General features: G+C 45.0%; 1 protein-coding gene across 1 annotated transcript in view; it reads right to left on the bottom strand.

Annotated features, from left to right (window-relative positions):
• NPAS2 (neuronal PAS domain protein 2) overlaps positions 1–14,104 on the bottom strand; it is a 53,807-nt gene that overhangs the window by 18,951 nt on the left and 20,752 nt on the right. The window contains exons 7-12 of the mRNA XM_009326282.1: positions 6,341–6,459; positions 3,889–3,971; positions 2,901–3,007; positions 1,532–1,679; positions 845–926; positions 3–144 (exon numbers count right to left, since the gene is read on the bottom strand). Of these exons, the coding sequence (XP_009324557.1) occupies positions 3–144; positions 845–926; positions 1,532–1,679; positions 2,901–3,007; positions 3,889–3,971; positions 6,341–6,459 (681 nt within the window). The remainder of the gene's footprint in view (positions 1–2; positions 145–844; positions 927–1,531; positions 1,680–2,900; positions 3,008–3,888; positions 3,972–6,340; positions 6,460–14,104) is intronic.

Genomic DNA, 14,104 nt, shown 5'->3' with positions numbered 1-14,104 from the left:
ACATGCTGGGTCCGACTTGGGTGTGTGGGAAGATTTTGGTGAGCTCCTGGATGATACTGAGGGTGTCCGACTAGCGCTGAGGATTGAGGCACCAATATCAAGTGCATTAAAGTGCTGTTCAGGATCCAAGCTGGCGCCACTGTCCTAAAACGAACAAACAAAAAAGGGAATAGCTATTGCATCTGTCAGGGTGAAAACATTTTGAAATGCATCTGGTAATGGTTGCACACCCAGTTCTTTGGCTGGCCTAAAATGAATTGAGCACAACTAATCCCAGGTAGGCCAGCAGAAGACCTGGGCACAAGTGTCAATATCCCTTCCAAATAGCATCTAACTAATGCATTTTGCAAAGAGCTATCACTGAGTTGGAAATAAATAGCAAACTACTGCTATAGTCGTTTTGTGGCTTCAGATGTTTTTCTGAATCTTTCTTTTGCATTCAGTTGGATGTGACAGCAGCTGCAACCTCTCTGAGACACTCAGCCGTGCACCGAGGAGGAGCTTTTCTTTCTTCCCTCAGCAGATCACTGAGATGTAGCCAAGAAGGCTGATTGCCAGAACATGTCCAAATGAATCTTTAAACTGTAGTACCTCACCAAGGAAAGGTGGAGATCTCTCACATTGCCTCTGCCCATGTTCCACTTCATTTGTGGCTGTTACTGATCTCCAGGTTTATCCTTTCATGAGCTTATCCAATTTACGTTAAAGTTATCGAAGTGAGCAATAAATTCGGAAGTTTGGGGAATCCACCCAGAAAGACAATGCTGGAGTCTTCACTGGTGTTAACATAGGAACAAGTTGTGATTACTACCTATATTCATGAAAAAAGCTTTCCTCGTTGTACCTTTAGTGCTGAGGACACAACCTCTGAGGACACTTCTTCCAAGCCCATCTCCTGTCTCCTCTCCACCCGAACATCTGCATAACTGAATGGAAAATATAATTCTATGTATCAACATGGTATTGTTATATTTCATAAAATGTGCTTTAAGCAAGTGGAGGAACAAATTATTGTAACATTTACCGGTTAAATGAACAGCTGAAAAATCACTTAAGTAAGTCAAATGCTACTGAATAACATTTGAGAGACTGTTTTAATTTTCAGCTTTTGCTGTTCCTGTCTTCTTGAAGTCAAAAAGTATATTGAAGAAGTGTATATATAAAGGTCAAGTTCACATCCTACAACCACTTTATAACTTCACTGGAAAGCTTCCACACATCTCTTTAAAAGCAACATAAGGATTAGAGGAAGTGAGTAGTTCAGGGATCTGTCTATTCCCTATTTTTGCACAAAATGGAAAAATGCAACAGTTAATCTGCCCCTAAACTCATGATTGACAAATCAAGCTTAGCATAAAGTAAGGTTTAGGCTGATCATTTTTTAATAACGAACATATTTCCTTCAGAGAGTTCAGGCTTCATTTTTGTTACATAAGACATCGTGTTTCTATAGAGAAAACATTGGCAGTCATGAGGATGCCTTTATCTTACTGTCCTTTACGTCCCCGCTGGTTGACAGGAGTTTCCATACCTTACCACCATGTGTGTGCACACAATGAATTCTGGCTTGGAGTTCCACTGGTGGTAGGTGATATAGTAATGGGTCTGGAGCCAGATCCACTGCTGTCCTTTGGTCAGAAACCGATAGCAGCACGACTTCCCCTTGCCAAACTGCATCACTGTCAGCAGAAAATACACACAGCTTGTAGCACAATTTCCGATGTGAAAATGACATGAAACGTGAAGAGTGACAAAAATATCTGTTGCCCCATCGATTCCCAAGGGAGACAGGAGTCTAAGCACCTTTCGAGTGAGTCATCCTGTCAGTTGTGTGACAGAGCAAATATCATGAAGATCAGTATGTGTCTTCTTCTGACGCTTTGAACGATACATTCCTACACGGTACAATCAACCTTAACTTTGGACACTAATGCGTTAATGTCTGCTACAACTTAAATGTAGACCTTACCCTGGTTTATGTGCTGATCACATACTGCTTAATTAGGCATCTGGGATTAATTTCTAAGAGTGATCATCTTAAGTTCTATAGCAGAAAAGTACAGGATAAAAATGCTTGAAAAGATGAGTATTCTCTGCAGAATGAAGTGAGTATAGGAGATAACATTGTGCAAAGACAAAAATCATTTGAAACTGAAAGAAAATTCCCAGACTGACAAGAATTCAAAGTGTTGTAAACTGAGGTGTATTAAAGGTTTTAAAGATTCACCAACAAAATTAATCTCTGCTTTTTTCCCCCAGTGATTTCAAGGGGTTCCCAAATATGCACATATTTAGCTTTTCTATATTTTAATGGCAACATTAATGTTGTTAAACATTAAAAACTAATGTTGACGGGATATTTTCAGGACACCCAGAGGTGGTAAGCTGAGATGTTCCAGCCAGTTCTGTAAGCAAATATTTGAAAAGCATTGCCTCATTTTCTTTACTTAGTGAAAAAGAGTTTTTCAATTAAATCTTAACAGACTATATTTAAATAATCACAGGTAATCCCAAATACACGGTGAACAACATTAGGGTAAATAATCTGCCAGAATTTTACAAAATAGGATCTCCTCTGAGATTGCTTGAACTATTCTTGTATATTCTTTACTAGTAGAGCAGGTGTCTAACCTGGTGTATTTTATCCATTCAGTGAGTCTCGCTGACTGCTTCTGGGGATTCAGAAGGTAAAATTGTATTTTTCAGAGCTTGATAAGTCTGGCCTAGACACCGATCAGCTGCAGTGCCCCCAATCTGCTATAAGTCCGCTAAGACATACAGGCGTGAGGCAAGGGTCAAACCTCACCTTCCAAGTTTAAACCAATTTTAACTGAAACTACATTTCAGTGAAAAGAGGTGTCCCAGTGACTCCACAGGAACCTGGGCTATGCGATACTTACAGTGTTCATGGCACCTTGCTAGCAGCTCTAAGTCATCTATATGGTAATAGTCGTAGCCAGAAGTACCCAGCACTTCAAAAGGCAAGTATCCTATAATCGGCGGTGCTCTGCGATTAATCACAATATGAGTGAATTCATAAACCACGAAAGAAACGGCAGTTCTGCACGTTGACACGGATATGTAAAAAGCCCAGATCTGCTCTTGCCAGTCGTCCACCCCAGTGGACCGCATCCCGACTTTCCCCCGCCTTGTGCCTGGGATGCCTGGCTGGGCATGGCACCTTCCCCCCAGGACAAGGCCATGACAACCCCATCTTTCCAGGGAAAATGTGGTTGTGGAAAGGAACTCAGCTTCTCAGGGACCTTCACACAAGAACCTGCTGTGAGGGAGCCATTCCCTTGCTGTTCCTTGGTCAGGGGCTCTGCTGTGGCTCCCGCAGTCCCTGCACGGGGAAAAGCACGTGGCGAGGTGATAGGAAGCCATCATCTGCTGGGACTAGGGGGGCAGGAGGGGAGATCATCTGTGCCGCTTCCCTCTGGGTGTCTGCAGAGCTCGTCCGTGGCGTGCTGAGGCAGTTGCTTTGTACCTTTGCCAGCACGGTTGCCTCAGGCCAGCGCAGACTTTCGCTCCGTAACTCAGTGGGAATTGCACACACACAATCAATGGCTGGATTTGGAAAGAATGATTTCTGCAGCTGTATAATAATTAGACGATTTTGCCATGTGGCAGACTTTGGTCCATTGATATTTTTAGAGCAAACAAGAACAAGCTAATCACAAATTCGGCCTGAGAAACAGAGTAGTTTTCTTTTAAAAGATTGATAAAAATAATGCAGGGTAAAATAGTAAATATCATCTTTTGTAGCAATTGCAGTGGTTGCCCTCCTGTTTAGATGTGAAATGTGACACTATTTGAGAGAATTGCACTTAGAAAAATAGCAGTAGACAAGCACCGAACGCAACCAGGCGTGCTTTTCTTGTCACCAACCTGTGATCCAGGAATAAAAATTTCCACTCCAGACTGTGTCTTGATGTGAATTCCTCTAGAGGTTCTTCCACGATGCACATCTCCTGTGTGGTGAAGAAAACTGACTTACTGAGAGTTGCGGCTTCACCCCTCTGCTTCATCTAGCTTTTGTTAGCTATAAATACGCGGTGCATAAGAGGAGAAAACAGAGGATTCACACATTTTCTGGCAATTCCAGAGAACGATCTATTGTATTTATCAATGCCAACATTTCTGCAGGAGTTGGGGAGAAGAACTTGTGATGCACATGGACTTAAGAGCCATGACTGTTCCTCAGGGTGCCCAAGTTTTTATGGCTTTGAAGCAGTGCCCGGGGTGTGAGAGCTGTGCTCCCCACGGCCCCGAGGAGCAATGCCCCTTCCCAACATCCAGCCTGTGCTTGGTCCCACCTGGGTTTGCCACTTCTTTCCTCGCTCTCTTTGTGTTACTAAAGATACCCACCGCCCTTGCCTGGCCCTTTTGGATGTCTGCCCTCTGAGCCCTCTTTGAGAAAGGGGGACACTCCTTCCCGCTCAATAGCTGGGTGCACTATGCGCTGTGGAGGGGGAAATGCCTTTTCAGGCAGGCAGCCTGCACGGGGCCCATCAGGCGGGTGAAAGGCGGAGGTTTTGCCTTGTGCTTGGACCCTCGGCACCCCAGTGCCCGGTGGGAAGAAGCTGGCTCTTAAGACTCACAGCAGCCCTTGGCACTCGTTGAGAATGATAAGTAATAAGTGAATTACAGGAGGCAGGGCACAGGGCTGCCTGTGAGGCAGGACATCCTTGGCCCAGAGGGATGGGGGATCAGATGGTAGTGATTAGTCATTGGGTGGAGGTGGGAAGGGGAGGAAGGATGGCACCGCGGTGCACGCCCGTGCGTGGGCTGGGGCTGGCTGCCTGCCTGCAGCTCCCCTCTGCCGACCTCTCCTCTCCCAATGGTGGTTTGCAGGGGCAACTCCAGCTCCACGAGCTGTCAGCCTGGAGACCCCTGGATGGGACTTGCCAGTGTCAGTGCTCAGGATTTGGTGGCATCCAGGGTTACTGTGTCTCCCATGTCTCTCCTGCAGGAGGGTCTTCATTGTCACTGGTAAGGACAGCCTGATGGCTGGCCCCCAGTGCTGCTCTCCCCCTGCTCCCTGGTGCCACGTCCCCCTGTGCAAGTGACACCTTCTCATCGTCTCCTCTGCCACTTCTCTCTCTGCTGTCACTCTCAGGGAGAGAAGTCTTTCAGGCCACCAATGTTTTAAAACCTCTTGAGACCAGAGGAAAAGCTGAGGTGCACTGCCATCAAGCGTTTCTTTGATATGTATCAATACTCACAAAGTTGACTGAAGTTGCTGAGTGTACATTGGCAAAAGGCTTCACGCATACCTTAAATTCCTCTATCCCCTCCTCCAGTTTACACCAAAATCCATGCTGATGCCAAGAACATACCGTAAAATTCAAGGTGCAACATGCAAACATTGCTGTGTGCAACCAAAATGCTGATTCTGCCTTGCTTAGCCAGTCATAAATATTTTTGCCTTCATTTTAGAGCAGGAAGTCAAGACCAGTGGTTAAATGAGTCATGCAGGTGAACTGAAGAGATTGGTGTTCAGGGTTTCCTGGCAGCTAACACCTTCTCCCCACTAGCACTGGGCAGCTCATTGCCGTGTACAGCCCATTTCGTTTCCCTGTTTATTTTGAGATGTTAGCTACCCAAAGACAAGGGAATTTGCTTTCAGGGTTCCCGGAGAACCTTAACTCCAGCCTCTACTGCTAATATGATTACTGTGGTTAAGATTTATGAGAAGTGTCCTCACTTACTTACCCAGAAGGGACTCTACTTGCCTGCTGGGGCTGTGAATCAGTCGAGAGTGCCCTGCAGGTCCCTGAGCAGTAATGGAGCCAGGCCAAGGGAGCAGTGATTTCATACTGGCTAGGTCTCAATTAGGCTTTTTAATCTCTTAACCTCTGAGGATGGGACGCCTGATGCAGTAGCTCACATTTGTTAATTAGGGAACCACAGTGCCGGGCACAAGGTTGGGTTGTCTATCCTTATTTCCAGAAGCAACTCTCTTACTGCCAGGGTTTGGGAGGAGGAAAACTAGCAGCAGTCACCTGAAGACACCGAGGGGCACAAATGAAAGCATTGGTGGCCATCTGTACACTGTCCCATCGCAGGAACAGAAAGAGGCAATGAAGAACCCAATTTTAAAGTGACTTTGCAATTCCTAATGCAATGAGGGTTTCCATTTCCCGTGCAAGGGGGGCAGAAGTGACACCGCTTCTGCAGATCCTGGCTCACACTGATAATCCTCTTCACTGGATTTTTATGCATGAAATGTGATATCTGTAATCCATTCAATTAGCAAAATTAAGAACTTTGCGTGTTACACCGTCTGAAAGTGTTTTGAGAAGTTCTGAAACGAATGGGATCCAGGGTACGCACTTACCTTTAAAAACTGAGGCGTTGCCAAACGAACAGTCGCAACGAAGCAGACCTGCTTTCCCGAGGATGTTCTGTAAGCCCTTGGGACAGCCTCGTCAAAGCCATTGCAAGTGGAGTTAGGCACTAGGTAGGGAAAAAAACGGGACCCAGAGTTATGCCTCATATGAGATTTGCTCTCCCTGAATATTTTGCACACTTGAAGCGTACTAATACTAATTTTATTCAGAGAAGTGCTCTAAAAGCTTTTAAAGCTGATATGCATATATTTAAATCCAAGTCAGTCATGTTAGGCAAAAAAACATCAGAGCTTAACTTCAAGTATGAATCTTATAGGTTAATCCTGATAAAAATAAGGCCAAACCTTATTACAGAGCATAAACCAGCTTTCTGGAAAGAAACCCCACGCATCCAATTGCTCTTTTTCACCACTCACAAGAAAAAAATATATGCTGCAGCATGCCTAGTCCGCTAACTTCCATGAGGCAATGAAAAAAAGCATTGGCAAGGGAGGTAGCTGAAGAGAGTTTGTCAAGTCATCAGTGGCAAAACACCGGGGCCCACAGCCAGTGAGGCTTCATTGAGCTAGCACGAAGCTGCTTGTGATTCTCCGCTGCTGAAGTGCACCTTCCCCTTCTGCATCTAAGGAGAACCGTCCCCAGCGTGCTCAACTTCGCCTTGTTTTAAAGAAGAGCAAAGAGGACCCCGTGTATGGCACTGGCTTCCAGAGCTGGGCATTTCTGGTGAGTCTGCAGATGGCCTGCTGTCTCCTGAAACACTGGGCAGAAGGAAAAACTGGACGCGATGTGGCTACAGATTTTGTGTATGGTTTTTTATCTGTCTTTCGTGATTGCATGGCTCTTGTGTTGCTTTGAGGGCCCACTAGCACCTCCTGCCACAGAGATGCGTTGCCAAAAGAACGCGTTGCCTTAAGCTAGCCCACAGTCCCATGTTAGAATGACATAATGCAAATTCTTCATCCAAATTCGAGCTGTTTAGAGATGATAATCCCGCTCCCACAGCAGTGAAAGAAAACTGTGTGCTAAGCTGCAGTGGGAAATGGGCCGGCCCCATGGGCTCTTGCCCTGCCCAGCCGACTATCTCCCATGGGAGCAGAGAAGGTCCCATCTAGCAGCCAGAGTTCCCCAATATGAGTTAATCTAATGCTAATAGGGATTAATGCTAATATGAAACTATCTTTCCTTACTATTACGCCCCTATATCCGACTTTAAGAAGTTTCCTACAGTTTGTCTCTTCTGCACAGGACAAAGCAAGGATAACCATGTCCATTCCTGTGAAAGTGAAGAGTTTTGTGTCTATCTGGGGAGGAGATAACTAGCAATTTTTATTCTGGGGTGCTTCTGCACTGGGCTTTAGTTCACTAGCATAAACTGTAGAGATGGAAGAAGTCTCGACTTATCACATGTGCTTTTGGAACCCAGTTCAACCTATTAAAAGCCTTAGAATAACGATACATAGCTGATAACAAGGATAACAGGACAAGAGACAGAAAAACAAGTACTCTGAGGAGAATTCACACCTGTGATTAACTGATTTAGGCCACTGTGTGCACAATATATATTGCGCCAAAAAGGGGAAGAAAGATTCCTCATCTGAGAAGGCAACGCAGATGTGAATATCCACAGAGATTACAGTCCTCTCTTGCAGTTGAGTCTGGAGGGCATGGCTGGCTGGATATTAAGATAAAAAATATGGGCAAAATTCTCCTCCTTTCACCAGCAAAGAACACTTGCTCTGGGGACTTCCTAGGAATATGTATTCCCATTCTACTCCTGGGGCTATGTGCATATATGAGGGCTTCTATGTGATTATTAATACAAGAGGTGGAAAAAAAGAAGAAAGAGTTAGGAGCTACAGGAAACAGGAGAAGCCTGAGTAACGAGTTATTGGTTCTTCTTTTTTTGTGCAAGTCTGTCGATTTCTGTAGTCAGTCCTGTTTATAAATGAATGGGATTGCTATAAACCCACATTGTAAAAAGTTACTTCCAAGCTCACTACGTAATACGTTGTCACATTTGAAGTCAATGGGACCGTTTCTCTCTGTAATAGCCAAGTTCAGTAGCAAATGTTTGCAGGCTGGGCTCTAAGATATGAAAATAAGATAAGCACATTCAGCCTCCTAAGTACAGGTATGAGAAGTTAACCTAGTTATTGAACCCATGGGCTCGCAAGGGACACCAGCTGCAGAAGAAATGCCTCATGGAGACCGAGTCGCACCAAAGAGAGCGTCTGGCTTTTTTACATCGGCTGTTTGATGTAAACAGCCGTGAGCCTGAGACGGATTCCCAGAAGAGAGCAGAATACATCCCTGAATGTGGCATTTACAACATAGGATTATATTTCCAAGAGGTAAATGCAATACTAAAAGGGCAATAATGACCATATAGGACAGCTATGTAGTAAGTTTGGGATTTCATCACAACATTTGGGAATGTTGAACTTAGCGGCAGTGAATGAATAAGCCCAAGGAGATGAGATAGAGCTGGCCTGGCTGAAAGTCATCCCGTCTTCAAACAGCTACTGTGCCATCCCCATACTCAGCTGCCTTTGACAAAGTCCAGAGCATTAAAAGCCTCGATGATGCAGGCAGGTAGCCACCACCTTGAAATGTAAATCTCCATCTGAAAATAACAGCTACAATAACTGAAAGAAAAAACCCCCGCACGTTTGTTTCTGAGTTAGTTTGCTGCCTGACCTATTTTGTTGGTATCTGTTCTTTCCACAGCTCTATCTGCACACCCTGTTTTGCTCTGCTCTTGCAGCTGGTCAGCAAATTTCAACTTTTTTTTATTGAGAAATTTTAAAGTATACTTAAAAAAAGAGATCATTACATGAATTAAAGAAATAAATCCTGGCATAATCTTTTAAGCACGTCTTCTGAAAAATCATACTTTATAATTCTCAGTCTCTGAAAGAAACACACAACATCTTGAAGTAGCAAAGTTCAGCAGTGAACTTTCTGAGAGCATCACAGAAAAATAGTGGAATGGAAAATATAGGATGAAGTCTGAGGCTATGATGATATTAACATTTATAAGCCAAATACAGCTCTTGGAGTGCTTTTGTCAGAAGGTGCCCGATGAAGATGTTAAGCTGGCTATAAACAGGTGGGCTTGGGTAAATGAGGGCATGTGTGTTTCTCAATTAAATGATCTAGACAAAATATCCTAGGTAGGTAATTAGAAGGTCGCGTGACAAAGCTAAATACACAATTAGAAAGGTGAAACAGTTATCTCATATCTATCAGTTAGCTGATGCTCCTTAGCATGCATTTCAATAGTTTTTGTGGTTACCTATCAGACCTGCTGCTCCTAGAGCTACCACAAAGTTCTTTTGTGGAAGAAGTATTAAATTATCTGCAAATATCATATAAGAAGATAGAAAGAAACTGATTTGCCTATATACAGGTTTTTTTGGTTGGTTGGTTTTGGTTTTTTATAAAAAGGACCAGGACACTAAGGACAAGATGTTAAAAATAACTAATATATATAAGGAACCAAGCCCTTAACTACCATAGACAAAAAATTTTTTACCCTTAGGGATACAAATCATGTCACATGAAATGAATGAAAACATGTTTAAAAAACCCCAGATGCCACATTATTCAGGTAATAATAGTACAGCAGTCAGTTGCTCGGTCATCTTATTTTAACTTAGGCTGTTTAAACCATATTCTTCCTATAACAGCAAGCCTCTCATCTATGCCATTCGAAAGAAGAAATCCCTCCTTCCTATTTTGTCAGTAGATATTAATGTTTAAAGACCCAGTCTTAGTGACTGTCAAACAAACTGAACAGTGATTTCAAAAAACACAAGCCAAACAGACCAGAATAAAGTCCAGATTGTTTCACATAAATAAATTCAGATCACAGATAAACAGAATATCCAGCAATTAATATATATAATGAAGAAATCTAAAATGCTAGTGGCAAGCCAGACTGCACTCAGTAGCTTTGGATGAGTAACAGTGATGGTGTCCATACACCACTTGTCCACTTTGATCTCCTCTCTCCTCTTTCCTCCTCCTGTTTCCCCCCTCGCCATCCTCTGTTGATATGAATCCCAAGTAAATTCTTTAGGACAGGAATGGTGCCTTTTTTCTTAAGTGCCCATAGAGAGCACGGCATAAGCGCTGCAGATTGCTAGCTGCAGCTTCTAGAATATTGTTAATAGTAAATAATAATACACGGCTGTCGGTTCTGATCAAAACATTCATTTCAGTTTGAGTTATTCTTGTTATCAGATGTTTCTGCATATGCTTACAGAGGCTCAAGATCAATGTATCATCTTCTGTATAAATCTGTTTATTTCCTTTAAAAGGGAATTCAGATTCAATTAATTGTTCTGGGAATGAAAAGATTTTTTTTTCTCCCCAGCGTAATGATTTCCTTGATGGTTATTCTTATCTCTAAGAGATATATCAGCTAACAGTAGAGTATCTGCTATTGTTAGCATCCAGTAACCAGATACTTCCTGAGTTTCCATGTAATTGGGAACAAAAATGCACAATTTTAAATTCCACTATTATATTTAATTATATTACTTGATCAGGAACTCTTTTTGCGTAACAGTTATCTCCTCCCTTAAGAGGAAAACTTCAGGCATTTTGGATGAAAGGAGGGATCTGCCACTTTAAAGATGCTGGTGGTCCTTTTTTCTTTTGTTGAACACTTTGAAAGGCAGGACTCTGGCTTTGTCCCTCACTGGAGTTTTTAAGCAAGTATGTCACCTCAGAAGCAGGATACCAAAGCCAATATTTGGTTATATAATTGTAAGAGATCTTTTTCTGTTTACAAACGTACAAACAATTTTCCCAGGAGGGATAAATCCAGCCCGCCTTATCTTTTCTTATTGGAGTGAGCTATTCAGTGGCTTTGTAAAATAATTTGTTCTCACTTAATTTGACATTTTATACTGGGAGCTAAACATTTCCTTGGATTTTTTTGAGGATTATGTTTATTACTTGCCTCCCCCCTCAGCCCTCAGGCAAAACTGGATGGGAGCCACTGCATTATTCATTGGTGATGCTGACATGACTCTGGCCCTTATCAGGTACTACTGGTCAATAGGTACGGTGATCGCACTCGGTTCCCTCAGATGTTTGCGTATATTCATCTCTCTTGTTAAAATCTGGACTACAGGACCAGAACGTGAAATATATAAAAATATTGGGAAGAGTTCCTATTTGCAAATAAAAAAAAAAAAAACCAACCTTTTGCTTTGAGAGCAAGTAGGCATTTCTCACAGAAGCAAAGAGGGAACTCCACCTTCCTCTTCTGAGTGGCCCATGGGCCACCTCCCCTCCTCTTAAGGGACTACTGAGTCTTCCCGTCAGGTTACAGTCCTGCTTTTCTCATTGAAGCTTAATTAATGATGATTATATAATCCTCCCAAATGGAAAATCAAATCTCTTGTATTTGATTTAGCACAGCCAGTGACTCATGCAGTCACTCCGCACAGCTCGCATTGCTGTTTCGCTGGTCGGCTGCTCTCGCTTGGGCACAGCTAATTCGCGGGCGGTTCGCTCATGTGCAGGCGGCTCATGTCACATCCCTGGTGTAGAAATGTCCTTGCAGCAGGGGTTGCAGAGTACCGCTTCCCGCACACCATCACCGGGACCAGCCCAAGCGTGGACCCTCCTGCTAACCCTGGCACTGGGTTGTGCAGCTCCTCTAGCCTCCAGCTATAGCTGAGCCCAGGAGCTCTAGGGACGGTGATCTTCTGAAAGACTGAACACATGCCGTGAGCTATGTGAACTTTCCTAGGCAGTCTGTGGGGGTGGCACATGCATCTCCCTGCCCCTTCTGGGATGGGGGAAAGGTGCCAGTGACTGCTCCTCTGGGAGAGTAGCATGGGTTCGATGTAGGTTGTGCGTGATCTGGCTCCCTGATGGCAATCCTGGTGACGAGTCACCTTGGTAGATACCAGGTATTTGTTCTGCTTTAGCAGAAAAAATATTCTCCGTGGCATCTCTGTTATAGTACAACAGCCTTTAAAGCCCCAGAACTCCCACTAAAGTTAGGGAGACCAGCTAAGCCCCTAACTGGCTTTCTAAGCCTCAGTCCTTCAAATTAATCCATTCAAACCCATCCCTATATGATGTTCTCAGCCATAAGTCACAATGTGACCAACGGAGAAGGTACGAGGGAGGAGGGAGGGGGGCAAGGTCACTGGGACCCCAGCACGCATGACCCCCTTCCCCTAAGCACCGCCATTGTACGAGCAATGAACAATAATAAAATGAGCCGAAGAAGATGGTCATTCAAGGGAGGTTACGTAAAAGGTTACGTGGAAGTAAAATAAAGCTAGTGACATTTCTGTTCAAGAGGGCAAAAAAGGACCTACCAGTTCTTCAAAACATTAGCGAACGTTAAGTGAGAAGGAAAGGTGAAAGCTTCGTTAGGACTGTCACTGCCATGACCCTACATTAATGAGAATGGAACAGTTAAGTGTCCTGACGGGATACAGCCTGCCCATGCATAAAAGAGCTTCCCTGGCCACACGGGCTCTGGCACCCCTGCGGCAGGAACGCGCAGGCAGGTCAGACCCTCAGCAACGCTCAGCAAACCGTTGGAAACAAAGGTGGGATTTGGCGTCCGGCAGCTAAAAAGGAATGGCAGAGATTTGTATTTAGAGAAGAACATCCTTTATCAGTCTCCCATGTGTAAAAACATGCCCACACTTCCACTGCTGTGAAAAGCTACAGGGAAAAGCATTCCTGAATACATTCATAAGGAACGTCTCCTGCTAATTAAGCTTAATTTGCAATTTCTGTCTTTCTCCCCCCACAGTATGTTCAGCTAACTCTTTTCTTGTCTTTAGCTTAGCCTCCTTCCTCCACAAACACCTCCGAAAAGCAGGATTTGGGGCCAGCTGATCCTACGTGCATAGGAAGAGCACTGCTCTGTGAGTGACATGCCTCTCCCCCACCACCCTTCCCACCGCTTGTCTTTCTCACCCGCTTGGCCTCACACCTGCAGGGGGGCTGGCTGGAGAATGGGTAGTTATTTAACGGAAGGAAGAAGAGAGCAATTACTGGCAGGGCCAGCAGGTGACAACCCCGGGGTGTGTGGGCTGGGGGGACGGTGCCCGATAACGAGGCGCCCTGGGGTGTAGGGGGCCAAGCAGAAGCAGGAACCCAGCCCACCGCTGCGCCCACCAGATGCTCAAAGGGGTCCGTGCCGCAAGTCCCTGTGCCAAAGCACAGCTGCTTGCCCCCAGCCCCGGGGCTGGAAAGCTGCGTTCATAAAGTGCTTGCTTGAGCTGATGTCCCCCATGCCTTGCTCAGGGTGCAGCCGGCTGACGCAAGAAGCCCGGTGGAGCTGATGACAGCCGCTTCGGAGGTTTGCACCCTCCTCCAGCTGCTCGCTCTGTCCTTGGCCCAAGGTTATCAGCTCCCAAGCAAACAGTTTGCTGCTGCTACATCGCGAGTCCGGTGCACTTGCTTCCACTTTTGCTGGGAGGTGGTTTTGTGGCCGGATAAGGAGCCAGGCTGGCGGGGCAGCGGGGGACACGGGCAGAGGGGGCCATGGGGGCAACTCCCGGCCAAGGGGGAGCAGCACTGGGGACACTTGCATCTTGCACTGGTGAAGCAAATATTTCCACCAGGCTCTGCACTGAACTGGGGAAACCAATGAGGATGGGCAAGCTGCCGTCCTGCGATGGGGAGAGGGGAAAGGGGCCAGGAGGCAGCATCTCACAGAGCGGGGGCAAGGACCATCCCCTCCCTATCCACCGGAGGGTCAGACT

This window comes from Pygoscelis adeliae, unplaced genomic scaffold (assembly GCF_000699105.1).
Source record: "Pygoscelis adeliae isolate BGI_AS28 unplaced genomic scaffold, ASM69910v1 Scaffold156, whole genome shotgun sequence".
Lineage (NCBI taxonomy): Eukaryota > Metazoa > Chordata > Aves > Sphenisciformes > Spheniscidae > Pygoscelis > Pygoscelis adeliae.
Note: the sequence above shows the minus strand (reverse complement) of the source record. Positions and strands in the feature narration are given on the sequence as shown.